At 44.8% G+C, this 27,911-nt stretch overlaps 1 protein-coding gene and 1 pseudogene across 2 annotated transcripts; one reads left to right on the top strand and one right to left on the bottom strand.

Moving 5' to 3' along the window:
• The first annotated feature begins 2,874 nt into the window (after positions 1 to 2,874).
• Positions 2,875 to 3,626, top strand: Gm8518 (annotated as a pseudogene).
• A 13,433-nt stretch (positions 3,627 to 17,059) lies between these two features.
• Positions 17,060 to 25,670, bottom strand: Pnp2 (purine-nucleoside phosphorylase 2). Of its 2 annotated transcripts, XM_011245151.3 has the most exons (7): positions 25,353 to 25,517; positions 22,400 to 22,563; positions 22,127 to 22,296; positions 18,603 to 18,706; positions 18,246 to 18,421; positions 17,942 to 18,132; positions 17,060 to 17,555 (listed from the first exon to the last, which is right to left on the bottom strand). In XM_011245151.3, the coding sequence occupies exons 2-7, from the start codon at positions 22,549 to 22,551 to the stop codon at positions 17,335 to 17,337; spliced, it is 1,014 nt and encodes a 337-aa protein (XP_011243453.2). In that variant the 5' UTR covers positions 22,552 to 22,563; positions 25,353 to 25,517; the 3' UTR covers positions 17,060 to 17,334. The 2 variants fall into 2 exon arrangements, with proteins under 2 accessions (XP_011243453.2, NP_001116843.1); NM_001123371.2 differs by lacking the exons at positions 22,400 to 22,563; positions 25,353 to 25,517 and adding an exon at positions 25,583 to 25,670 and having other exon boundaries at positions 17,062 to 17,555.
• Between the last annotated feature and the right edge of the window lie 2,241 nt (positions 25,671 to 27,911).

Genomic DNA, 27,911 nt, shown 5'->3' with positions numbered 1-27,911 from the left:
GACATATGTGTGAAGCATTGTTCTCCAACTACACAACATCTACCATAAGCCCACCTATATATATAGTAAGAGTGTATATTTGGCTGGGAGAATGGGTTCTTTCTGTTGTTATATTTTAAATGGTTCTACATTCATATATGTTGCCTTGGTAACCTAACCGTATAATATTTTTATATAGAACGTGACATCAAAGACCTATTCTTCTGTCTGTCTGATGCTCCTCATTATACCCTTGCTTCTGGGCTTTAATAAAATAGGCCACTTACAAACCACATTTCTCAATGGGAATCAATAGTTCCTTGAACCTCCCCCAGACACTTCCTGCCTAAACTACTGCCCACGCAAAACAGCCCTTTAAACTGCTCTACCAGAACAAACGGCTTCTGTTACCCCTGAGTGCACCTCTTAGTACATGGATTCTACCCACAAACCTCTCTTGCTCCTGTGAGGTTCCTGCCCCCTCCTATCATCTGAGTCACTCAGAGCCTCTATCTCCTGAGGTCAGCCTTACTGAAATGCTGGATTGAAGTTGAGAATTTCTCAGTTGGTTAACTACAAGGTTGCTCTTGCAGGTTTCTCTGGAACCTGCCACAGTCCTCACTCCTACAGATGCAGCTCTTGGATCTCACCCTGAAGCAGGTGGAAAGGAATGGAGGTCTATGAATATGTACTTATTGTAGCAAGTCAGTGACCTTGACATCCCGCTGTGTGTATCAACCCAACCCCAATGTTTTGGATGACTTGATCTGAAATGATATATTTTATACATCACAGGTAAAAAGCTTCTCCATAAAGCCTAATTGGGAATTCTCTAGTCCCTGAGTCAACACATCGGAAAGGTTTTTTTTTGTTTGTTTGTTTGTTTGTTTGTTTGTTTGTTTGTTTTTTGAGACAGGGTTTCTCTGTATAGCTCTGGCTGTCCTGGAACTCACTCTGTAGACCAGGCTGGCCTCGAACTCAGAAATCCGCCTGCCTCTGCCTCCCGAGTGCTGGGATTAAAGGCGTGCGCCACCATGCCCGGCAACACGTCAGAAAGTTATTCAATAACTTTTTAAATTATTATTTAAAAAAAATGTTTATAGGCATAGGAGTTTTACCTATACAGGTCAAAATACTGGGACTGGAGACTGTGAGCTGCCATGTGGATGCTGGGAAATGAGACTAGGTCCTCTGGAAGAATGGCCAGCTCTTCTTCAGCCCCTTCAAGTTCTTTTCTGTAGAGTGTATCTACTCTTCAGTAGCATCTCCTTCCTTTCTTAATGCACCTTCCAACATTCCCAGAAAATCAATGTGGGCCAGGTGCGATGACAGTTATGAACCAGCCTACCTCCATCTTAGGGTTAAAAGCCATCGTATAGTAAACAGGTTCATTCCTGTTTGTGATTAAATCTGTTTCCCAAGGGCTGGGATATGCCTCACCTGTAACCTTAACTACAAATGGTTCTGTACTGCCTGCTCCAGGAAGTGCCAACCATGTCTTTCTTTCAAAAGGTTGTTATGACCACCTTCGTATGACCACATTGTTATGACCACTTGTTATGCTGTTCCTGTAACCCTGCCCATTAGCCCGCCAAATCCCCCATTTAGAAATCCCCTATAACTGAACTATAAAAACCCTTATCTTGCCCATGTCCAGTGTTGACCTCTTAAACCCCAACTTAGGGAGAGGCAGCCAGTATACGTGAATTGAGAAGCTTGTTTTGATTAATTTGCCCATGATGATTTGGGTGGGTGATTTTTCTCCTTGAATCTTTGGGGTTAACACCCCTTGCTTTTAATCCCAGCACTCAGGAGGGTAGAGACACATGGACCTCTGTGAGTTCCAGGCCATCCAGAGCTACATAATGGAACTGGGGACAATACCTTGGGGTGGGGGTGAAAGCAGTGAGGGGGTTGTTGAAATGTAAACAGTCTAAGGCACTCCCTTCCTTGTAGGACATTCAGGAAGGTCATCTGGGAGTGGAGGGTTGAGAGAGGTGCTTAGAAAACAAGGGCAAGGCTGCCAAAACAAGGCACCCAGGGCAACCAAGAGGACAGTGAGCAGTGAAGGGGTTGGTTGAGACTGGAGGCCAGCCAGCCAGCCCAGCACTGAAGTTTAACTGCAGGAGCTAGAAGGGAGGGAGGGAGTCTGGGTCTCCTTTCATGTCTTGGTGAGGTTTGGCCTAGTCCTAACTCAGAATGTTCCAACTTTTCCTTTTTACTGGTTTTTGGTGTGTTGTTGTTGAGTTGTGTTTTTACCAAATATGCTTTTCCCCAGGCATTTGATTTTCCTTGCTCAGTCTATGAAGCTGCCTGCTGCCATGTGGCTAACCTCCAAACCAGCTTAACTCAAATGGCTTTTTCTGTTTTATTCTCACTTTTCCTCTGGGCAGCTACTGAGATCTACAGCTTGGGATGTTTTTCTTTTAGACTCTAAAAAAGTGAATGAACAAACTTTGTCTCTTGTTGACTTTCAGACTTGGTTTGCCTTTTAATTATTTCATTGGTAGAGAAAAGAAACCTGTTCCCGCACCTCCACACAGTAAATGCTGGCAGAGGCTCGTAAGTCTCAGGATGTGAGCCCTGGGCAACCTTCTCCTCTAAGTTCCTACTGCCTACCATCACCGATTTCTCCTGGGCCCTAGCCAGGGTGGAAAGGAGGCAGAGAGAATGGCAAAACCCAGAGGTCTCATCTTAAAATGAACAGCAGATAGTTATGGCACAGCTACTTTAAGTCATTGTAGCCTGGACACAATGATTTATGTCACCCCCAAATTCCATGTTCCAATGTGGAAACAGTTTCATGAAGTTTTATAGTTTCACAGATCAAAGAAAGCCTTAAATCAAAGCAAGTTTAAAACACATTGGTGGGGGAGGTGGGGGGCCTCCGAAAAGATGGCGGCTGCTCCTGCCGGTGTGGGCCGCCTAGAGGAAGAGGCGGAAAGAACGGCTGAAGGCCCTCCGGGAGAAAACCGGGCGCAAGGACAGGGAAGATGGGGAGCCACAGACCAAGCAGCTCAGAGAAGAGGGAGAGGAAGTTGGGAAGCACAGGGGACTCAGGCTCAGGAACTATGTCCCAGAGGATGAAGACCTGAAGAGGAGGCGGGTCCCCCAGGCCAAACCAGTGGCAGTGGAGGAGAAGGTGAAGGAGCAGCTGGAGGCAGCCAAGCCAGAGCCTGTCATTGAGGAAGTGGACCTGGCCAACTTGGCACCCCGGAAACCTGATTGGGATCTCAAGAGAGATGTGGCCAAGAAGCTAGAGAAGCTAGAAAAGCGGACCCAGAGAACCATTGCAGAGCTGATCTGTGAGCGGCTAAAAGGCCAAGAGGACAGCCTGGCCTCTGCAGTGGACGCCACCACCGGACAAGAGGCTTGTAACTCTGACTGACAAGTTCTCCGTGTCCCATCTGATCTGTTCAGCACACACATCCTGTGGGAAGATGGTCTCAGGCAGGGAGGGGGTTAGGCTGGCCAGTACTTCTGGGTCTTGAGAACTGAGCCAACCTACTGAGTCTCAGTTTCTGTTGGTGTGACCTGTTCATCGCCCAAGGGTGCCCACCACCCCGAGTGGCTCAAAGCTGGGATCTGTACATATGTATGCAAACTGAGCTTTTTTCAACTTCTGCAAATAAACCTCTATTTAGTAGGAAAAAAAAAAACACATTGGTGGGACAGCAGAGAGATAGGCACAAAGAGATGAGAGAAGCTTTCCTGTGAACACAAGATCTATCTGATGACATTCTTAGCTTTTTTTTTTTTTAAGATTTATTTATTTTCTATATGAGTACATTTTGTGTCTTCAGACACACCAGAAGAGTGCATCAGATCCTATTACAGGTGGCTGTGAGCCACCATGTGGTTGCTGGGAATTGAACTCAGGACTTCTGGAAGAGCAGTCAGTGTTCGCTCTTAACTGCTGAGCAATCTTTCCACCCACATTCTTAGCTTTTGGGTTGGTGGAAGCTAGTGGTCTGCTAAGTTAATAGAGTTCTAAAGTTGTTTTTTTTTTTTTTGCTAGTTGCAACATGTCATTAGTTCAGACAGAGGTGGGTAAGGAATGCTGTTCTGGAGGTTGGGGTGGTAGCTAGAACTTAGCCCAAGCTAAGGTAATGAGCCCCCTGGACCTGCAACATTCTGATCTCTCTACAGTTCTAATCGGTCAATCAGTTTGCAGGCTTGGCGTCTTTTCATGAGTTTTCAGTACAGTCCTGGGAGAAGTGAAAGAGGCTTATGTTGGAGAGGAGAGATGGAGACTGGTGCCCGAGTACCCTTGATTCAGAGTTCAGAGGGCATAAAGAGGAAGATGATGAAGGCAAAGTTTAATCAGGAAAATATATAATGGTTGATCCATGCCCCACATGGTAGTGCATGCCTTTAATTCCAACAGCTTAGGCCTTGTCTGAAAGAGAGAGAGAGAGAGAGAGAGAAGAAGAAGAAGAAGGAGGAGGAGGAGGAGGAGGAGGAGGAGGAGGAGGAGGAGGAGGAAAGGAGAAGACAAGAAAAAAGAGAAAAGTGTTGGTTCATGTACAATGGGGGAAATTGGGATCTTTGAGAATGGCAGAGACCCCAGTGACTTCTCCTTATCTCACCAGCTCCAAGAGTAAAATTCACTGTTGTCTGTGAGGCAAGTTTAGAAAGGAATTTTATCATAAGATTTTACAGACAAGAACTTAAGAGAAGTAAAGATGGCACAGCGCCTATCCAAGAGAAGCCAGTTCCTCGAAAGCTAACAGGACCGTTTTTACAGGAGTGATGGCAGAAACAGGGTGAGGTACAGAAGCAGCTCATCGGGACAGCTGACACACCAGCAAGGTGTCCAGGAGCCTCTCCGTTTCAGTCAGATCCTCACAAATAGTTTCCAGGCTGAGGGGGAGGGGGTGGGGTAGGAGACCGGAGGCAGGGGCCTTTTGTGCTCACTTCTGTTGTGTAAAAGGCAAAGAGGAGGATAACAAGAAATCAGACACGGGACTAGGGCGCTCTCTTCTGGAATGCTTTGCCTCTAAGACATAACTAAGTACACTTCTGATCTCTGGACAAGTTTAAGAATCAGAACTGCTTGATTTCAGAGTTCCTTCCTGAAAACTGTCCGGCCAGTTTGTACCATCCCCTTGGGCTCGTTTGCATAGCACAGGCTTTCCGCACACAGTTCGACTTACAACTTTATGCATTGTGCCTCTCATACGAGCAGTATCAGGGCCAGAGGTACAGCTCCACACTGTCACACAGCAGCCTGAGAAGCTTTCTTAATCTTTTAGGGGTCTTGAGCAAAACTGGATCCTTGGTTCAAAGAGATGGTGGGGCAGAATTTAGGACGAGTCAGTATGAAAGGGGCTGTTATTTCAAATGGAGGGAGGGGAGCAGTCAGAGGAAGAGTCCTTAGGCATGATGAGAGCGTGGACATGCGCTTCTCAAATAAGTTGCAGTCTAGTAAACGATGTTTTAAATCTCAGATTCTAAACGTGGATGTTGAGAGAAAGCAACATGCCTGGGGAAACAATAAGGTATTCTCAAGTGTGGGCAGGAGCGTCTCAAGGGAGAGCTGCCATAAATGTCTTAGCAGTGACTATGTGTGCCATTTTGGTGGCTTTCAAATGACATCTGAAAAGGCTGCTAGGATTTTTTTTCTCCCCTTCGTACTTTGTGTGCACATATGCACGTGTGTGATTTTATTTTATGTTTATGGGTATTTTGTACGTCTATACAACAAGAACTTGCCTGGTGCCTCCAGAAGCCAGGAAAGAGCGCTGATTGGATTCCCTAGAACTGGACTGTTGTGAACCACCATGGAGGAGCTGGAACCCAAACCCTTATTCTCTGGAGGAGCAGCCACTACTCTTGATGTTGTTTGTTTGGCTGCTTGTTTGTGTTGGTTTGTTGTTTTTGTTGGTGGTGGTGGTGTGTGTTTGTTTTTTGAGACAGGGTTTCTCTGTGTAGCCCTGGCTGTCCTGGAACTTGCTCTATAGACCAGGCTGGCCTTGAATTCAGAGATCCACCTGCTTGTGCCTCCTGATGCTGGGATTAAAGGCTTGCACTGCCACCACCACCAATATCCTTAATCAGTAAGCCGTCACTCTTCTATCCCTTACTTCTTTTTAATGAGTGGCTCCAGAGGGGTCACTAATGGAATAATAATCTGATAAAGCAAAGCCAGGAACCACTGGAGATGTATAAATGATTTGGAAGTGACTTTTATGAAGAATAGTATTCAGGGTAATATTCTTAGAAAATGTGGGTTTAAAGCTGGAAAAAGAGCAAGGCCTTAATAAATGTTCATTGTGTTGGAATTCTTTTGTAAATTTATTATTGTTGTTGTTGTTGTCCTGTGTACATTTTATGATTGCAGGTGTGTGTGTGTGTGTCATGGAACATATGAGATCAGAGGAAAACTTTCTCCAGTTGTTTCTTTCCTTCTACCATGAGGTGCAGAGATTGAACTTGGGTCCTTGTCTTAGTTCAGGTTGCCATTGCTTACAGCTTCAAAGGGTTAATCCATGACTTTAATAGTGGAGAGCATAGCAGCAGGCAGGGACAGCAGCAGGGAGGAAACAACAGCGGGTAGGGACTGCAGCAGATAAGGACAGCAACAGTTAGGGATAGAAGCAGGTAGGGACAGCTGCAGGCAGGGACAGCAGCAGGTAGGCAAGCACAGCGCTGGCGCGCAGTAGCTGAGCACTTATATCTGATCTGCAAGATGAAAACAGAGAGAAAGTGAACCTGGAGCTGTCAAGGACTTGTAAAACCTCAAAGCCCACCCTCAGTGACACACCACCTCCAGCAGGCCACACATCCTAATCCTTCCTAAATACTCCAACAACCGGGATCCAAGCATTCAAGTATCTGAACCTTAGACGTACAACAGTCTTAGAAAGAAAAAGAAAACAGAATATATACAGGCAAGTTTTTACTTCACAAGCCTCCCATCTCTCACTTCATTTAACCCCAGAATGAAATAGAGCACACACAATAATATAATAGGCATGGGGCTATTTTTCCAAAGATGCCATTGAACCTATTAAAACACATTTTATTGCCATGGCCAGGGCAGTCTTCTGGAATTCTTTTCTTTCAGGTTTGGTGCATCTTTAACTCAACTCAGCTCAGCACATTGACCCATAGTTACCTGCACAAGAAACGAAAAAGATGTAGCTAAGAACATACCTGTGCCGAGCTTTATTTTATTTTATTTTATTTATATGGAATTTTGCACCACATTCCGAAAGTGCCCACATAGGCCAGAAGAGATTCAAGGCATAGTTAAAGATGGTTATGAAACATTGTTTCTGTGCTGGGATTTGAACCTAGGACCTCTGGAAGAGCAGCCAATACTCTTAGTCCACTGTGTCATCTGTCCCGAACCTTGTGCTAAACATTTGAGAACTACCAACCTGCTTTCTAAAATGGCCAAACCATTTTTCAGTCCTGCTAGCAACAGGGAATGCACTGTTTCTTGACATCTGTGTCAGCACTTGTTAATTTTGGTCTTATTTATCACAGCCATTCTAGCAAGTAGAAATGCTATCTCCTGGGTACTCATCTTTCAGAGATAAGGATGGATTTCAGAGTCTAGGCGAATGCAGCAGTGAGACACATCCACAGTGAAATGCTATCTCATTGTAACTTTCTATTTTAAAAGAATATTAATTAAAAAAATATGTGTATGTATGTGTGCCTGAGTATGTGTATATAAGTGCAGGTTTTTAAGACAACCAGAGGTGTCAGAACCGATGGAGTTGGAAGTGCAAGCATTTGTAAGCTGTCTGATGTGCATGTTAAAATGAAGTCCAGTTCACAGCAAGAGCAATCTCCCCAGCTCACCTCTACTTGAGGAATGTCAAATAGCCTCAATTAGCCTATAGGAGCAATTTCCTTTCTCCTGACAAAACCTGTTCAGCCAGCATGCGAGATTCCTGAAAAGCTTCCCCATGCTAATGAAGCATTCTAGGTACCCTAAGCAGAGTGATCGTATGGTACCCGGGAAATAGCATTTCCTTCCTGGGACTCCTAGTTCCATTAATAAAAGAACTTAAGAACGGACAGAAGCTCAAGGACAAAGAACAGAGTCAAACAGAAGCTTAAGGATTTGTTAAGAGTTTGAAAGAAAAAACCCTAGGGCAGGTGAGCTGTGAAATCTCACAGCTGCCTGCAAGGGAAGAGAAGAAAGGAAAAGGAAAGGAACCAAAGCCTTAAGATAAGGCCACCAAAGCTACCTGGCAGCCACACAGTGTGTGTGTGTGTGGGGGGGGGGGGGCGGGGGAACCTTTAGAAAAAGATGTTTTGAAAGCATGCTTAGGCACTAGCCACCATCCAAAAAAAAAGGACATGGCCTGGAGAGATGGCTCAGTGGTTATGAGTACTTGTTGCTCTTAAAGAGTTCTATTTTGCCGGGCAGTGGTGGCACATGCCTGTAATCCCAGCACTTGGGAGGCAGAGGCAGGTGGATTTCTGAGTTCGAGGCCAGCCTGGTCTACAGAGTGAGTTTCAGGACAGCCAGGGCTACACAGAGAAACCCTGTCTCAAAAAAAAAAAAAAAAGTTCTATTTCCAGCACCCACATAGCAGATCACAACCAGGTATCCCAGCTCCATTGGATCCAACACCCTCTTCTGGTCAATATGAGCGCCCGGCATGCATGTGGCACACAGACATACCTAGAAGTAAAAAGCACATTCACATTGAAATTCACATTCATTTGTGCCAAAGGGGTATCTTGGCAGTCAGGAGGTAGTGGGTGGTGGAATGTTGTGCCAACGAATACCACAAAATCACACCATGAAACAAACCTCACACAAGAGATTTCTTAGGGGAGGAGGGGACACAAAGTGGCTGCTCTGAGTGAGGATGGAAGTGACCGCTGACCAGGTTGTGATGGTGGGCTTAATGGGGGTGGGGAGGAATGGAGCAAGTGCATAGGGAAATATATCAAAGGTAGAAGTGTGCCACATTGGTTGTTAGTGATGGCAGGGCTGTTGTCACTGAGTCATTGAAGGTGGGTGAGGGGTAGGGAAGCTCCTGGTTCCATGACGTGTGGTTCTCAGTTAATTAACATACATAGAATAAAAATACATAAATATTTGGAGAGGGAGAGGAGGGTGTGAGAAGGAGAGAGGAGGAAGGGAAGGAAAGGGAGGGGAGGGGAGGGGAGGGGAGGGAAAAGAAAAGGGAAGGGGAGGGGAGGGGAGGGGAGGGAAGGGAAGGGAAATAGTTGCATCTTGGGTAACTTCTTGGTGGCTCCTAGGCACTGCACCAGGGGTTCTGGGAAGAGAAAGCACGTTATCTTAAGGTGAACCTGGTCCCCTAGCCAGGTATCCAAACCTATTCCATGGGGCTGAACCTTAATGGAAAAGACATGTTTCCATTTAGAGATAGGTTCCATTCTCTGTAGTAGGTGCAAACTAGCGATGGATCACAACATTCTGAAAAAAAAAATGAACCAGGTTAAACAGTTATTTATCCAAAAGTCAGGGAACAAAATCAACTGATACAAAAATGAGTACCAATTCCAGCTCTGCTCCACAGGACTGGAATGGTACCCAAGTCTTCATGCTAAGTAGTCACTCTATCAGTGAGTCACATCCCTAACTCATGCCAGTCTCTTTTGATCAGATTAACTGTCCTGTAAGCAAGGAGGAAGCGGCCAGAGCCCTTCTTTAGGGCCTTTAATCTCAAAGATGGGAGGAGAAAAACCACCAGCCCCAATCATCATGGCCAAATTAATTAAAGCAAGCAATTAATTAGAGCAAGCTTTTTTATGCCTGAAAGGTTAGCATTGTATATGAGGAAGGCTCGGTTTTTATAGTTCAGGGGCACGGAGTTTCTAAATGGAGGATTTAGCTGGTAAAATAGGTGGGGGCTACAAGGATCAGCACATAAGTATAGAAAGTTAGTCATAATGACCTCCTGAAGCAAAGATATGATTGCAGGGTGGTTGTAACAATGTAGTTGTGGCAACAGGTGGTAATAACAATTGAAACAAAAGTTGAGTTGCAAGATGATTTTGTAACAAAGACATGTCTTCTGAAACAGGTGGTACAGGACCATTTGAGTCAAGGTCACACTTGGGGCCTAGCTTAATCCTTGAGCAGTCTAATCATAAACAGATGGACTTAGTTTGTCATCTTTTCTAAAAGGTGGCTTTCAAGTCTAAGATGAAGGACAAAGGTACTTCGTAAGTCTTCAGTGCATACTAGTGGTTCCAGGCCACTAGTGAGCGAAGAAGAGCAGCCAGCATCCAAGGAAACCTGGTGGTCCCTGTGTAGGCTGGTTTTGTGTCGACTTGACACAAACTAGAGTCATCAGAGAGGAAAAAGCCTCAGTTGAGGAAATGTCTCCATGAAATCCAGCTGTAAGGCATTTTTTCAGTTAGTGATCGATGGGGAAGGAAGGGTCCAGCTCATGGTGGGCTGTGGTCCTCCCTTCTCCCCAGGGTCTGTTGGCTCCTGGCCCGCACAGACAGAGGGAACAGAGCAGAAGAACATGGTTCAGCCGACCTGTGAGTACTACAGAAATGACAGACTTCCTGGATCAGCTTCAGAGAGGCAGCTCAACTTTATTCGGAGTCACAGGATATATAGTTTGGGGGAAGCGGGTAGGGATTTTCAAAAGTGGTTATGTACCATGGGCTGAAGCTTAGGGTGCTAGGAATGCCTCATTTGCATGGAGAGGCATCTCAAGAATTCTAGGTGCTTGGTGAACAGGCTTTTTATTAGGAAAAAGGAAGTTGAACCTCACCAAGGACTGTGTGCCATTCTTCGGGTAGAAGATGTGGGGGTTGGGCTCCTCAGGTCAGGCAGAGAAGAGGAAGCCCTGCTAAGAAAAGAGAATTCTCCATCTTGCTCCAAACTCAAGAGAGCTGTCCAGACAAGGAAGACTGCAACCTTCAGAAGGAGGGCCCTGAAGCAGTGGGTGATGCTGTCCCTGGGTTGGTGGTTCTGGGTCTACAAGCAGGCTGAGAAAGCCAGGAGTGGCAAGCCAGTAAGTAGCACCCTTCCACAGCCTCTGCATCAGCTCCTGCCTCTAGGGTCTTGTCCTGTTTGAATGCCTATCCTGATTTCCTTTGGTGATGAACGATGACGTGGAAGTCTAAGCCAAATAAGCCCTTCCTCCTCGACTTGCTTTTGGTCACAGTGTCTTGTCAAGGTAATGGGAAACTCTAAGACAGCCACATACTAAAATTTTCATATACATTCTTACTTGCCCTAGCATCTCGGGGGCTTCAAAGGCTCTGTAACATTTCATTACATTTAGAGTGAGAATATTTAAAACACCAATACTAAAAACAGCAGCTGAAGGCAGGCATGATAGCATATGCCTGTGAGCCAAGTACTCAGGAGAGAGAGGCAGATGGATCAGGAGTTCTCAGGTCATCCTTAGCTACATAAAAACTTGAAGGCCAGCCTGGGCCATGTGAAACCCAACAGGAAAACAAAAAAAGCAAGAGGCAAAATGCTGCCCCTCCCCCAGCACACAACTAAAGAAAAGAGCCAGAGAACAGGGCTGAGAAAGGAAGAAGTTGGCAAGTGAAATACAACATGCAGGAACCCAGGAGACTCACACTGAAGCAGGAGAATAAAGATTCCGTGGGTAAAGTTGTTTGCTGCCAAGCCTGACAACCTGAGTTTGACTCCTGGGGAGCCACAGGGTAGAAATCGAACATCAGATCCCCCCCTCCCCAGGTGTCCTGTGATATTGTATACCCTTGTACTTATCCAAACACACACACACAACACAACACACACACACACACACATACAGATACACACACACACACAACACAACACACCACGATAGAAAGATAGATAAATGTAATTTAAATACAATGACAAAAATAACAATATGCCATCTTTCTTCCCTGGTTGGAATTAAATGGTGTTCATGCTTTGTCGGAGCTAGGAGTCAGTGACAGGGGCAGTGACTGTGTGTTGTTTATTCCAATAGGGAGATAAGGATTCATATTCTGAGCTGGAAATCACCTTAGGCAACCCTTAGTGAGTAAGGAGCCTTTGGAAGAACCAGGGCGGTCAGGCTACATTGCAATTCACCCTTTGTTTCCAGCCACAGCAGGAGCTCAGAACCTCATTCTGAGTGAAAGGAAGGAGAAACCAAAGCCCACAGCCAAGGCTCATAAGAAAAAACGGTGCCCGCCCCACAAAGCATGACTAGAGAAAGGAGCCAGAGAGCAGAGCCGGGAAAGGAAGAAGCTGGCAAGTGAAGTATAACAGGCAGGAACCCAGCAAGAGATAAAGGAAATGGAAGCCGAGGCCGAATGGAGACGAGCGTCTTTCAACTCAGAGAATGAAGGCAAATGAGGGTGGGAAAGTATTCAATCTAATTTAGGCCAAACCTAAAAAAAACAGGATAGAAAGATTATAGAAAAGAAAACTTTCATTTTTGTTGAAATACAAATTAATAACAGCAGGGGAAAAAAAACAGGCATACAGCCAGTGTTAGCTCAAAAGATGTTTCTTGGAAATAAATTATTATTACAAAAAGCAATGCAATTTACCAGGGAAAAGGCTACTGCACAGATCTCAGGCAAATCAAAGTCAGGCAGAAGGTATGGCACAGAGTCCAGAACTCTCTGTCTGTGCCAGGGAAAGGGTGGCACCGGCTCTTTTCTACCCTCTGGCTGTCCTGACTTTGCTCATTTGTCTCCATAGATAATCAACCTGCCTCTTGGGAAACAGCTTAAAAGGGGGAGGAGGGAGAAAGAGAGAGGAGGGGAGGGAGAGGGAGGGGGAGGGAGAGGAAGGAAGGAAGGAAGGAAGGAAGGAAGGAAGGAAGGAAGGAAGGAAGGAAGGAAGGAAGGAAGGAAGGAGAGAAAGGAAAAGAAAAGAAAAAACCCCGATATTATAATCCTGTTGTTGCAGAACTATAGCTCTGAACTTACAGTGGATGAGAGATAGTTTACCCTGGAGCAAATAGGAGTGACTCTAACCCAGGAAGACAGATTTAGGTTACTCCAAAGTCCCTGTTCCAACATGGAAGAGTTTCATGAAGTTTCTATAGTAATGGAACAAAGAAAGTCATAATTCAGGACAAATTTCATGGGCTACCGCCCATGATGGCCCAGCAAATTAAGACACTTGCCACCAAGCCAGATAATCGGAGTTTGATCCCTGTGACTCATGGGAAAGGAGAACTAACTCCCACAAGCTGCGATCTGAGTTCCTCGTGCATGATGGCAGACTCAAGTGCACAGTGTGTGCACACACACAGCAAATAAATAAATATAAAGCTTCCCCCCCCCCAAAGACACTTTTCAAATACATGGGTAGAGACGTCAAAGAAGCAAGCTACAGCAAGTGAAGAAACCTTTGCTCCAGGCCTTAGATGTTATCTGACAACAGTTTTGCTTTGGGTTCAGTGGAAGATGCTGGTCTGCTAAGACAATCCAAAGAGAAGTTAGGCTCAGTCTGACATTCCAAGTGATTTACCCAGAGGCACAGAGCTGTCAGTCAGAATGCCTATTTGGCTCTGGACTTGGAACATTCCATACTCTTCATAATCACTGAAGCTCTAAACCAATGGTTCTCAGCCTCTGAGGTCCCAGCCCTTTAGGGGTTGCATGACCTCTCACAGGGTCAAATATCAGACATTCTGCATATCACATACATTACAATTCATAAAGGTAGCAAAATTGCAGTTATGTCATTTTGTAAGAGGCAAAAAAAAAAATTATGGCTAGAGTGAGCATATCCTGAGAAACTGTATTAAAGGGTCTCCGCATTAGGAAGGTTAGAACCACTGCTCTAAACAGTCAGTTGGCCTTAAATAAGGTTCAATTTGAAGAGCGACTTCTTTCTGGGAGTTTTGTTCGTACTTCCTTTGCTTTCCCCAAAACACTCAAGTGGTAAAATATATTCTTAGCTGTACTAACTTATCAAGGAAATACATAATGAACTGATATAAAACATCTCTAAAATATGTTGATTAAAAGTAGCATCTTGTCTGTACAAATCTTAAATGAATGCAAACAAAACTAGAACATTGGTTGCAATGGTGAGAGTTTCCATCATCCACATAATTTGCAGTGTTTATGGGGTTTCTGCTTTGCTTTTTTGAGATAGGTTTCTCTATTTATCCCTAGGAACCCTAGAAATCACCATGTAGACCAACCAGGCTGACCTTGAACTCAGACATTGCCCTGTCTGGCTCCCAATTGCTAGAATTAAAAGTATGTATCACCATGCCCAATTAGTGCTTAGTTTTTTGACTATGTGATTGTATTACCCGCTGTAAGTTTGTAAAACTACATTTTATTGTTTTATTGTGTGCGTGTGCAAGTTGGGGACAACCTGCAACACTCTCTTCTTTTCTTCCACCTCTCAAGTTTTTGAACTCTGGTCCTCAGGTTTGACAGCAGGTGCCCTTGCCCACTAAGATAGCTCATTGACCTTGTCCTTTTGTTCGTCTTTTGAAATATGGTCTCACTGAACCTGCGATGGTCCTCCTGCTTCATTTTCACATGTGCTGGGATTGCAAGCATTTGACATCCCTCCTGGTGTAGTTTGTTTCTCTCCTTAGGCTCCACAGCTCTCATCTTCACCCACTGAGCCATCTCAATGCCTACCCCTCCTACACTGAAAATGTTAAACTGAAAAGGAAACTGCTAAGTCGATCTAAGTGTTTATTTACTCTTTTGTTTCCTACTGGGTTTCATGTAGCTCAGGCTGAGCTCAAACTTACTATGTAATGCAGATTGGACTCAAATTCTTGACCCTCCTGGCTCAGCCTCCAGAGCACTGAAGTTTCAGGTGAGCACAACTACATCCAAATAGATATTGGATAATTTTGTTGGCTTTGGTGTTTGATTCTTCAATAGAATTGAGAACCTTGAATGTGTTAAGCAAATGGTTTACTACTGAGCTGTACCTAAACCCACTGACAGGATATGTATGTGTGTTTGTGCATGTGTGTATGGACATGCTCATGTTTATACAGGTGTCTGTGTGTGCATATGGAGGTCAGAGGACTACCTTGTGTATCATTCCCCAGGTACTGGCACCTTCATTTGTTTGTTTGAGAAAAGTCTTCTACTAGGCTTTAACCCAGCAAGTTGGCCTTCCCGGATCCACTGAGACCAGGGACCCTCCTTGACTTCCCCAGCACTGGAACTATGAATGGAAACCACTACCACGCCTGATCCTTCATGGTTTCAAGGTAGGCACTTTACTGACTGATCTATTCCCAGCTCCTTAAACACTCAAATATGTAAAGTGCTGGAAAACAGAAACAGGAAAATGTTATGAATTTGTGCAAAAGTTCAGTAGGAGTGAAAACTGAACATCACAATGTGGGATTGGTATATAAAAAAAAAAAGACTGTATGTTAGCTGAGAGTACTCCACTTTCCTCTCACCCACATTTCCCCCCTTAAACGTTGGGTCCCAGCAAGAGTTTGGAAATATCGTAGCCATGGAATCATTCTGGAGACAGACAAGATGGCAAAGCTTATCTTCCATAACAGACTAGCTGGGGCAAATCTTGCTGATGTACCTATGCTGTAAGTGGGTGACGCACACTTGAGTACGTTGCTTGACTAGCTGCAGTCTTGTTCAAGTGTTTATCTCTCACCTTAGCACAGGATGTTGGCATGGCTTATTACTGGATGAGGCTGTAAGGCAGATATTGTGCAGAAGTCACTACCTTCATAATTTTCATGTTGTCTCTAGGGTGTGTTTTCACTTCTAAATGATTTGAACTTTGGGTTCCTGAGGTTGGCTGTCTCCATTGGACGTTGTGCAGTATATGCTAGAATCCTGAAGCAGGCTGTGATGCCAGTGAAGGGATGGACTTGCTAGCAGCACAAGCACAAGAGTAAGCACATGAAGAGCAGTTTCCTTCCTCCATGTTCTTCCTTATATAGCCTCCCATCAGCAGGCACAGGCCAGATTAGAGCTGGATCGAAGGTGAATATTCCCAACTCAAGATTGAGATTAAAGATGTGTCTTCCTACCTCAAAGATTCAGATTAAAAGTAGATCTTTCCATTTCAAATGAAGCAAAAGTCCCTCAGTTATGCCCTCTATTTGAGTTGTTTGTTTTTTTTTTTTAATTCCAATCATAGTCAAGTTGATAACCAAGAATAGCCATTCCATGGTGTTTAAGCAGAGAATGAGTGTGAACCAACTTTACAGGCTTGGTTGGAGTTGGAATGAATGTGGCCAGCACCATGACAAATGGCGGCAGACAAAAGTGTATCTGCTGCTGCACTGTCAATATAGATCTGGAAAGAGCATGACTCAGAAATTAGAGCAGAGGGAAAAAACAATGCCAAAAAAAAAAAAAAAAAAAAAAGGCAGTGGAGAAGTGAGATCTGTGAGATGCAGATACTCAAGAAATGGAGTAAATGGAGCATGTGGGAAATGAAGGCTAGGAACAAGTCTGAAAGAAGTAGTCGCATCCCCTCCACACACACACCATTTTTCCCCTTCATCCCTTGCTACTCACGCACCAACTCATCTCCATTCTTAGCTGCTTTTGGAACATGTGGCCCCCAAAGCTTTTCAAGTCGTTTTTGGCCGATGCCCCAGCTTCATACCGAACCACACACAAAAGAAAAGGACTCGATCTCTTTATTCTCAAAACATTGTGATACTAAATAAAATCCAAGAGGTATTGGGTTGATCTTTGGTCCTTAGGGCTTTAGACTGAGCCCAGAACATGTCTGTCATCTCCAAGATGTAGAAGGTACTGTTTGAAGGCATATATCTCAAGTGTGGAAGGAATGAGCTCCAGCTCTTCCAGAGGAATGAAAGTTAATTTGAGAAGGCAACTAAGCAAGAAGACTGGGCCTTAGAACAGTAGAACAATATCTGGAAAGTGAAGGGTAAGCTCCTCTTTCCTTTCTGCTAGGATCCAAGAAAAGAGACTGGTGACTTCATCAAGGAACCAGAGTAGAGAGCTACTTGGACCCCACCAGGGTAGCAGTGGAGCACTCCATGGCCAGTCAGCTGCCATGCTCCGGTGTTGGGGCAGGCCTGCAGCTCTCATGTCCTGGTTCAAGCCTAAGAGGCAACCAGAGCTGAAAGAGAAGAGGGAATCTACGCCGGTCGAGAAATAATGGAACCAAGACAAGCAAGTCTGCTCAAGGTTCAAATGTTTAATAAAAGTCTGTGCTTATAAAGAGGGAAACCCCTCCCGAGTCACACCAAGTTTCTTGATGTCATCAGCACAGCCTTTTAGCAGCAATTCGACAGATTCACAGGTTGTTGTTAACTCCAGAAAATCTTGGAGAAGCACTTCAGCCTCAGGGCAGGTGAAGGCAGTGTCAAATCAAAAGAAACTAGTTGAATTAGAGAAGCAGCACATCAGGTGGCCCCACCTCAGTGGCATACAGTCTGAACCAGCCTGCCTAGGCTAAAGGAGGTTACACTCCGGGAGTGGAATGCTCTCCATAAGAATGGAGACAAACCTTTCCAATTTCTGTGCAGCTGCTTTCCCGGCATCCAGAACTTCCTTGTGATTGGCCTTCTCCAAGTTCTCATAATCCATGACAACCATGTTCGTAATGAGTGAGAAACCAAAGACACGAAGCCCACAGTGCCTTGCGACGATAACTTCTGGGACTGTGCTCATGCCTGAAGGGGAGAGACAATGACTCATGTGGCTCTTCTCACCCTCACTCTCTGAAGTTCACTGAATTTCAGAAAGCATCCACAGCAACTAAATTAGTGCAGAGCACTCGCTGCCCTACCTCTCCTCAGGTAGCCTTACTAGCTACTTATACACTTTGCCAACACAATCTTTTCCTCTGCTTTGTTCCAATTAATGAGTCCATCTTGCAGCCACAGGTAGAGAAGGTGACTGTACTGACATTCTGTAACAGTGCTGAGCTCAAGCCTGTTGTCTCTGCTTTCCTAGTATTCTATGTCATCCTCCCCCAAATCCATAAATTCTCTCTCTCTCCCCTTTGCTATTTTACCAGATCCTTTCCTCAAACCACCAGCCAAATCCCCCTTCTCACCAACAGCATCTGCCCCCAGCATCTTTAGCAGACGACTCTCTGCCACAGTCTCAAAGTTGGGACCTGCCAACATCACATAGGTGCCTTCTTGTAGCTTTCGTTGCTCCCCCATTTGTTTCCAGGCACTGAAAGCCTTCTGCCTCATATCCCGGTCATAAGCATCAGACATGGCAGGAAAACGAACTCCAAACCTGGAACACAGGTGGGATTATCTCAGATAAATGGCACCAAGTGAACTTTCTTTCCCAACTCCTGGACAAGGCCAGACTCTCTACATGTAGAGCAAGGGATCAAAGATGTGTACCTTTCATCGTTGGGGCCCCGGAGAGGGTTCTGGCCACAGAAACCAGGTAGGTTGATGTGATCACGGATCAGCATAATATCTCCAACTTCAAAATTGGGGTTGAGTCCTCCAGCAGCATTGGTGACCACCAAAGTTTCCACACCCAGAAGATGGAAAACTCTCACTGGGAATGTCACCTTAGATGCAAAAGATCAGAAAAGACTTTTCAAAACCTCACCAACCAACTCAAAGGTAAGGATAATATGAACCATGAAACAAAAGATCAAAAATTTGAAGCAGCCCAAATGGTTAGACAAAGTAGGACAGCTCTCCCATCTTCCTTTGATCCAACCAAGCTTGTGCCCCTGGTTTGTTTACCTCTGACAGTGAGTATCCTTCATACATATGGAACCGGCCTTGCATCATCACACAGGATCTGCCATTCAGCAATCCAAACACCAGTCGGCCTGCGTGACCTTGCACTACAGACAGCAAGAGAAAAAAGCAAAGTGATTATGCTCAGTGTAGTGAATGGTACATGCTTTTTCTTTCAGTACTCAGGAGGCAGAAGCAGGGAGGTCTCTGTCAGTTCAAGGCCAGCCTAGACTGCACAGCAAGTTCCAGGCCAGCCAGGGATATGTGGCGAGACTGCTACAAAAAGAAAAGCAAGCATACTTCCCTGTATCACACACACAAGCACTTACTAGAAGCCACTCACTGTGTCTAACGTATGATGATATAATTAACAACAACAGCAGTATGCTGATCTTTATAATCATACAACTGTACCTTAGAGACATGGGATAAGAACATTGATGTGAACATATAACAGAAGGAATTTCAAAAAACTTTTCCAAACGGAGAAAGTCATACTGCAAGGGAGCAAAAGAAAAAAGAAGCAATAGAACAAAGTAGACATAGCTAAACTTCAAGTTAACTTGCTTTCGGGACTAATATCCAATATGTATAAAGAACTCAAGAGGGTGGACTCCAGAAAATCAAATAACCCCCTTAAAAGATGGGGCTCAGAGCTAAACAAAGAATTCTCACCCGAGGAATACCAAATGGCTGAGAAGCACCTGAAAAAATGTTCAACATCCTTAATCATCAGAGAAATGCAAATCAAAACAACCCTGAGATTCCATTTCACACCAGTCAGAATGGCTAAGATCAAAAATTCAGGTGACAGCAGATGCTGTAGAGGATGTAGAGGAAGAGGAACACTCCTCCATTGTTGGTGGGATTGCAAGCTTGTACAACCACTCTGGAAATCAGTCTGGCTGTTCCTCAGAAAATTGGACTTAGTATAGTATTGTACTACTGGAGGATCCCGCAATACCTCTCCTGGGCATATATCCAGGAGATGTCCCAACAGGTAAGAAGGACACATGCTCCACTATGTTCATAGCAGCCTTATGTATAACAGCCAAGAGCTGGAAAAAACCCAGATGGCCCTCAACAGAGAAATGAATACAAAAATTGTGGTACATTTACACAATGGAGTACTACTCAGCTATTAAAAAGAATGAATTTATGAAATTCCTAGGCAAATGGTTGGACCTGGAGGGCATCATCCTGAGTGAGGTAACACAATCACAAAAGAACTCAAATGATATGTACTCACTGATAAGTGGATATTAGCCCAGAAACTTAGTATAGCGAGATATAAGGTACAATTTGCAAAACACATGAAACTGAAGAAGAATGAAGACTAAAGTGTGGACACTTTGCCCCTTCTTAGAATTGGAAACAATCACCCATGGAAGGAGTTACAGAGACAAAGTTTGGATCTGAGACAAAAGGATGGACCATCTAGAGACTGCCATATCCAGGGATCCATCCCATAATTAGCCTGCCGCAAGGCGTGGTGGTGCACGCCTTTAATCCCAACACTCAGGAGGCAGAGGCAGGCGGATTTCTGAGTTCGGCCAGCCTGGTCTACAAAGTGAGTTCCAGGACAGCCAGGGCTATACAGAGAAACCCTGTCTCAAAAAAACAAAAAACAAAAACAAAAACAAAAACAAAAAAACATAATTAGCCTCCCAATGATGACACCATTGCATACACTAGCAAGCGTTTGATCCAAGGACCTAGATTTCTCTTGTGAGACTAGGCCGGGACCTAGCAAACACAGAAGTGGATGCTCACAGTCAACTATTGGATGGATCACAGGGCCCCCAATGGAGGAGCTAGAGAAAGTATCCAAGGAGCTAAAGAGATCTGCAACCCTATAGGTGGAACAACATTATGAATTAACCAGTACCCCGGAGCTCTTGTCTCTAGCTGCATATGTATCAAAAGAAAGAGAGGCCCATTGGACAGGCAAACTTTATATGCCCCAGTACAGGGGAACGCCAGGGCCAAAAAATGGGAATGGGTGGGTAGGGGAAGGAAAGTGGGAGGGGGAGGATGTGGGGGACTTTTGGGATAGCATTGGAAATGTAATTGAGGAATATTCGGAATAAAAAAAATATTTAAAAAAAAAACTTGCTTCTCACATAGTACAGGGCTCTGCTCCACGCGGGGAGGAGTGGCAGATGGCCCACATCACTACTGTCTGCCTTCTCCCTTCTCTCTGAACAGGGTTACCCTTCCTTCCCTCACTCCCACACCTCCCTGCTCTGCTCTTCCATTCTTACCCCAAAGGGCTTTTAAATATTTAATAAAAGTTTCAATTCCCTTAGGAAAGGTAGATAGAAAGGAAGATATGTAAGAAGAAATAATCATAATAATAATACCAAAGTAAGTAAGTTATTTAAAATAAAGAGAAATGAAAAAGCTTGCTCTTGTCCTTTCTAAATCTGAGTCTGAGTTTTCATGCTTGCGTCACAGCGCTACAATGATGACAGAGCTCAACGTTACATTTCCAAAGGCCACTGTGAACCAAGTGTTTTCCTGTATTAATCCCTGTGTGCGCCCATAACCACAGTGGCCACAGTGCTTATTGTTGCTATGTATGTCTAGGCTGCACATAGAGGTGGAGATGAAGGAAGACAGGGAGGATGACCTGGAACAGGTTGTCATTGTCCTAGGGCTACAGGTTCTGCTTCTTCTACTGAAGGTGAGTGCGAGTGCTAGTGCGTGCTATAGCGTGAAGACAACTAGTGTGAACCAGTTCTTCCCTTTCAGTTCATGGGTATCAGAGAGTGAACATGTTTGTTCAGCACCTTTCCCAAGCCCCCCCACCCTAACACACACACTAATAAGGATTTCTTTCTGAAGCCTTTCTGATTCTGTGGTGTCTCTTTCCCTCTTACATTTATCTTTGGTCAAAAATTAGGACAATGGGGCTGGTGAGATGGCTCAGTGGTTAAGAGCAGTGACTGTTCTTCAAAAGGTCCTGAGTTCAAATCCCAGCAACCACATGGTGGCTCACAACCATCTGAAATGAGAACTGACGCCCTATTCTGAGGTGTCTGAAGACAGCTACAGTGTACTAATATAATAATAAATAATATAATGATAAATAAATCTTTTTAAAAAATAAATAAATAAGTAAGGAAAAGAAGAGAAACATCTCCTTGATTAGATTCCACATAAGAGCAGTGTGATGGTTTGAATATGAATGGTCCCCTAAGTCACCAGGAAGTGGCACTATATCTGAAAGTATTAGAAGAATTAGGTGTGGCCTTTGTTGTAGATGTGTGTCACTAGGGGTGGACTTTGAGGTTTCAGAAGCCCATGCCAGGCCCCGTGTAGCTGTTTCAGCCATCAGATCAAGATGTAGCTCTCAGCTACTGCTCTAGTGTCCTGCATGCTGCCATACTCCCCACAATGATAATGGACTAAACCCATAACAAAGAAAGCCTCTAATTAAATGCTCTTTCTTAAGAGTTGCCTTAGTCATGGTGTCTCTCCACAGCAATAGAACAGTGGCTAACGCCCCACAGTCCAGCCAGTACCTGTGCTTTGGGGAAAGTTGGGTATCTCATTGTAGTCAAAGATCTGAGCCGCCTTTAAGTGAGCAGTCAGCCCTCCTAAGCCGGAACCACAGATCACTGCCACTTGAGGTCGATATTCAGTGTGTTGCAGAAGCCACTTGGCAGTGGTCTCATAATCTTCGTATGTGAACCTAAGTATTAAAGGACAAGTACATAGGCTGTGAGCACAGAAAACCTAACAGGTATTCTAAGGAAACAGAGCTGAAAGCCCAGCCTGCTTATACAACCACTCACCTGCCTACTGCTGAATCAGGCCCACTAAAGGCCTGACAAGAAACACCCTTCATTCCAGAGCATGACAAAAATGAATGAAAGCCTGTTTTCACTGATGGCCCCACCTCAAGTGCTCTGCCGCTAAGTTGCACCTCCAGCACTAGAAAGCTCATATCTCTTCTCTCCTTCGGACAAAAATGGAACCAGGTTTATGACGCAGTGATCAAATCAATGTGAGGGCTCTAAATGAACTGAGGCCCTCCTAAAGGCAAGCCTCATGCCTTTTTTGTTTGTTTGAGACAGGGTCTCCCTATGTTGCCTACTACTCAACAGCCCACCACCATGCCCCCATTCCCTGCTCCAACAGCTCATCCATGGGGTAGATGTAAGGGTAGGCCAATTCAAAGCTCTGGATGTGAGCCTGGGTGGTGGCTGAGTCTACAGCTCCTCCACTCACATCACCTGGGTCAGCTCTCCCTCCCAGGTGAGGGTTGGGGCCAGATCTCCTGAGTGCTGCAGCCAATGAGGGGCAGAGTCAGCTCTGCACAGCCCTCAGTCATGTCCCCAGGTGGCAGCCCAGAAGATCCACTTGGCTTTTGGTGGTAAAAGACCCAGACATGGTTCTCAGTAGTAGCAAGGGCCAGGACCTTACCTTGGCTACAGATAGCACACCAGGCGCCTCCTCACTACACTCGTGTCTCCAGTTCCACTCCCTTCATTGTGCACACAACACTCTGCTTCCCTTTTTCTTCCGTCTCTCCATCTCTCACTTTCTCATCTATTAGTGCCCGTGGCAGTTGTTTTGGGCTTGCTCTGCTCACTGGGCCCATAATTAATTAATTAATTTTTAATTTGAAATTTTAATTACACTTAATTTAGTTGGTGTCTATGTGTGTGTGTGATGTGTTCAAAGCATGCCACATCATGTTTGGTGGTCAAAATGATAACGGTGAGTCAGTTATCTCCTTCTACCACAAGACTGGAACCCAATTCAGGCTTGGCAGCAAGTACCTTACTTGTAGAATCATGTCACTAGCCCTCAAATTTTAAAATTTTTATTAGTAAGTAATAACACTCCTAGAAATCTACAGGAGAGCCTTAGTTTCTCTAAACATGTTTCTTTGATTCCCAGATACAGATCTCTGCCATATGGAATTAACTAAACTTTTTTCTTTTTCCTTCTGTCCTTTTGTGTGTGTGTGTGTATGTGTGTGTGTATGTGTAGTATTGGAGTTTGTTTTCAGGCAGAGTCTCATGTAACTTAGGCCAGACTCAAACTGACTGTGAGTTCCTGATCCTCCTGTCTCTACAGTGTGAGCTATGATTTACAGTTAAGAAACTAAATGACTGTGGCCCACAACTTTAATCCCAGCAATTGGGAGGCAGAGGCCAGCCTGGTCTACAGAATGAGTTCCAGGATGGCCAGGACTACACAAAGAAACCCTGTCTCTGTGAGGAAAAAAAAAAAAAGAAAAAGAAAGAAAGAAACTAAATGATTGTAAAACAACACAAAACCCAGGCTTATTTCACAACATTGGTTATAAAATGCCAAGCTAGTTCAGACACTATTTCAAAATAGAAGTTTGTAGGCCCATCCCTTCAGATGAAAAACTTGTTAAAGATGTTATGAAGGGTGGCAAACAACTTTAATCCCAGCACTCAGGAGGCAAAGGCAGTCAGATCTCTGTGAGTTCAAGGACAGCCTGGTCTAAGGTGTGAGTTTCAGGAAGAAACGGGGCTATGTACAGAGACTGTTTCAAAACAACAGAACAAACAACCAGACTTGCTAGGAAGCTCTGTTGTGTAACAGTTAATCTTTCCACCTCCTGCTGCTCCCTCTCCCTCTCCCTCTCCCTCCTTTCATCTTGGCTTCCCCCCACACTAAGGTATTTTGTTCTTCAGAAAGCAAAGAACAAGGTACATAACTCATAACCAAGTACTAGTATCAACAGGGAGCTGGTCGTGGTGAGGCAGATCTTTAAAATCCCAGCATTAGGAGGAGGAGGAGCAAGGCAGGAAGATCTCTGCCAGTTTGAGGGTTCCAAAACAGAACGAAGACAAACCCTGTCTAGTCAGCCTGGACCTTCTCACAGTCCCAAGTCCAATTTTATCACACCCAACTGCAAAGATCAAAGATTGCTCCTAGGAGTGGAAGAACGGAGGTGTACACAAATTGAACACAACTAAAAAAGCCTTTTTTTTTTCTTCCACCCAGAGAGCTTTATGTATCAGAGACTTAAAGACATGGCAGACCCAGACATTAGTATAACTTGAGCCTAGCCTGGAGGTATAGCAAGACCTTGTCACAAACTGCAACAGAGTATACTATAGGAAACAAAACAGGATTATAACACAACAGGTTATCCACAATGAAACAATTAGGTAGGGCAGGGACAGATAGAGCCACAGGGTGACAAACAGAAGCAAGTAAGTAGGCAAGAATTTAGGATGCAGTCCTAAAGGGCCGGAAGTATGAGGCTTGGCCACCCGGCCATGTCCAGCCATAGCTCACAGTCCCCGAGGACACGTCGGACCTGAGATCATCCTAAAGCCACTGTGATCCCTACAGCTCTGCGGTGAGTCAGTCTAGAAATTCCCTACACAAAAGGGAGGGAGTTGACTTTTCTGGTTTTTGGTTTTTTGTTTTTGTTTTTAAAGTGGGCAGGAAGGTGTGTATAAGTATCTAAGCAGGTCAGTGAATACAGATTTCCCATCCTTAAAAAGACTCCATTCCTCATTTGTTAATGCTACTTCCAGCTTGGAGGAGAGAGAGGGGCAGTCGCAGAAAATGAGCAAATTTCCCTCTAAAGGAACTGCGGAATTGCACAACAGAATTATCTCCTGGGTTACTTGGACCGCTGGAAAGGAAATTTGTGTTATTAAGTTGTCAGGGCTCGTGCCTCCTTCCCCACATACATCCACATACACCAAGGAGGCACAATGTTCCTTGTGATGGTGCCTACACTGCGCTAACCTGTTTCTTCCTGCTCCGGGGCGCCCCTACCGCTGGTTCCCGCGTCTGCCTGTCGCGCCAGCCGCCCCACCATTCTGGAGCCCTATGTCTGCCACTGGGCTCTGTGCCAGGCCTCTCTGCATCCCCAACAGACTCGCTCCTTCTCTGGGCCCAGGCTGATAAGTTCCCAGTTCTCAGCTACAGCCCGTCTCTCTAGGCAGAACGCCCGAGTCCCCGGGCCCGGCACTTACTCTTTCTCTATGGTGTCACCGACAGAGGCGCCCAAATCTTGCCCTTTCTGCTCCATGGTGACACTGTCTGAGTCAGGTCAAGACTGTTAGTGCACTATTACCTAGGCCGGCCTTTACATCCTAGCCCCAGGCTCCAACCAATGGCAGCAGCCTTGTCTCCATGGTGACACACCCTCATCCAGAGGTGTGGCAGGAAACCTCTCCAGAGTTCATTTCAAAGAGATCCACTCCTAGTCTAAGGCCACCAGCAGGTGATCCCCCCCCACCCCACCCCACCCCCGCACACAGTCATGATTTCCCAGCTAGAAAAGGAGGCCTGTGTGGAAAGAGAAGCAGGGTAGAGAGCCCCGGAACTGCCTATCTGCAACTCCATTCTCCGCTGCGTTATTGGATAAGAATTTGAAAAGCGAAAAAATTCAATTTTTTCATAGATTGTGCAATCTTGAAATAAAATGAAACGAAACAGTGTCTGAGCTGCTTTCGGGATTAGGGAAGCGGTTGCTGGGTGGGTAACAGTGCTGACTAGGAGCCTGCAGGATTTTGGGGAAACACTTCGAGACCCAGATGGAAATGAGTTCTAGATAGTAGGCATAAACAGGATGGCAAGTTGATTGGACACACAGTACGGAGTCCAAAAATTCTGCTAACTTTGAGAACTTTTTTTTTTTTTTTTCGAGATAGAGTTTCTCTGTATAGCCCTGGCTGGCTGTCATGGAATTCACTCTGTAGACCAAGGCTGGCCTTGAACTCAGAAATCTGCCTGCCTCTGCCTCCCAAGTGCTGGGATCAAAGGTGTGTGTCACCACTGTCTGGCAGAGAACTCTTGTCAAGAAGAAATTTCACATAACAGAAGCACACATTGCTCCCCACCCCCACCCCAGAATTAAACAGTATACTGTGGAAAGTATTTGGCATCTCTTTTCTGTAATCAAACTACATAACCACCTATGCTTCGTTCTTGAAATTCTTTAACTGTTTCTCTCCTGGAAATTTTCTCTCCTGCTTGACAGTTTATACCACAACTCAAGCCACTATTTTCCAAACCTGTTTTTCTCACTCACTTAAAAAAATATTTATTGAGCATTAACTGTGCATCAGTTTTAGTGGAGTGAGCACAAGAGTAAAAATAATTGCTGGAAAGTTCGGTGTGGTGGTATATACCTTTAATCCCAGTACTCAGGGCCAAATCAGAGGATCTCTGGGTTCCAGGCCACCCTGGACTGTTGGTAATGAGGTTCTGTCTCAGTAGTAGTAGTATAGTAGTAGTAGTAGTAGTAGTAGTAGTAGTAGTAGTAGTAGTAGTAATAGCAGCAGAAAGGAAAGGCTGATGCAGGAGATTGTATAGATTGAGGCTGGCCTGGGCCAGTCTAAGCTGTTTTGTTGTTGTTGTTGTTTTCCTCCTCCCCCCACCCCTTCCCTTTTACTCTGGCCCATAGGTTTTTTGTTTCTCATTAAGGATGGTTGTGAGCCACCATGTGGTTGCTGGGATTTGAACTCATGACTCCAGAAGAGCAGTCAGTGCTCTTAAACCGCTGAGCCATCTCACCGGCCCGTTTTATTGTTTTTAAAAACTTTTTGTTTTATTTATTTATTTTTTATTATGTTCATGTTACTTTGCCTGCATGGTACCTATGTGAAAATGTCACAGCTCTGGAGATGTGAGTCACACAAAGGTGTATGCCAGAATTTAAACTCAGGACTTCTGGAAGAACAGCCATCTCTGCAGCCCTTAATTTTTATTTTTATTTATTTATTTTTTTGGAGTTTTGTTGTTTTGTTTTGTTTTGTTTTAAAAACAGGGTTTCTCTGTGTAGACTTTCCTGGAACTTCCTCCTGAGTGCTGAAATTAAAAGTATGCACTATCACGCCCAGCTAGGGCTTAGTTTCTTTGTCTATTTCATTGTATTACCCACCATAAGTTTGTAGAACTACATTTTATTGTTTTATTGTGTGCGTGTGCAAGTTGGGGACAACCTGCAACACTCTCTTCTTTTCTTCCACCTGTCAGGTTTTTGAACTCTGGTCCTCAGGTTTGGCAGCAGGTGCCCTTGCCCACTAAGCTACCTTTGTTCGTCTTTTGAAATATGGTCTCACTGGACCTGCGATGGTCCTCCTGCTTCATTTTCACATGTGCTGGGATTGCAAGCATTTGACATCCCTCCTGGTGTAGTTTGTTTCTCTCCTCCTTAGGCTCCACAGCTCTCATCTTCACCCACTGAGCCATCTCAATGCCTACCCCTCCTACACTGAAAATGTTAAACTGAAAAGGAAACTGCTAAGTCGATCTAAGTGTTTATTTACTCTTTTGTTTCCTACTGGGTTTCATGTA

Source organism: Mus musculus, chromosome 14, assembly GCF_000001635.26.
Source record: "Mus musculus strain C57BL/6J chromosome 14, GRCm38.p6 C57BL/6J".
NCBI classification, from domain to species: domain Eukaryota; kingdom Metazoa; phylum Chordata; class Mammalia; order Rodentia; family Muridae; genus Mus; species Mus musculus.
This window is presented reverse-complemented; position numbering and strand designations above follow the sequence as displayed.

Bases quoted from the DNA above. Each gene is read 5' to 3' on its own strand.
- Pnp2 (XM_011245151.3), bottom strand. From the start codon at position 22,551: ATGAGCTTTCTAGTGCTGGAGGTGCAACTTAGCGGCAGAGCACTTGAG. The intron at 18,707-22,126 runs GTACTGGCTGGA...TGCTGTCTGTAG, and splicing joins CAACTTTCCCCAAAGCACAG to TGCAAGGTCACGCAGGCCGA. The intron at 18,422-18,602 runs GTAAACAAACCA...TTTGCATCTAAG, and splicing joins AAGGATACTCACTGTCAGAG to GTGACATTCCCAGTGAGAGT.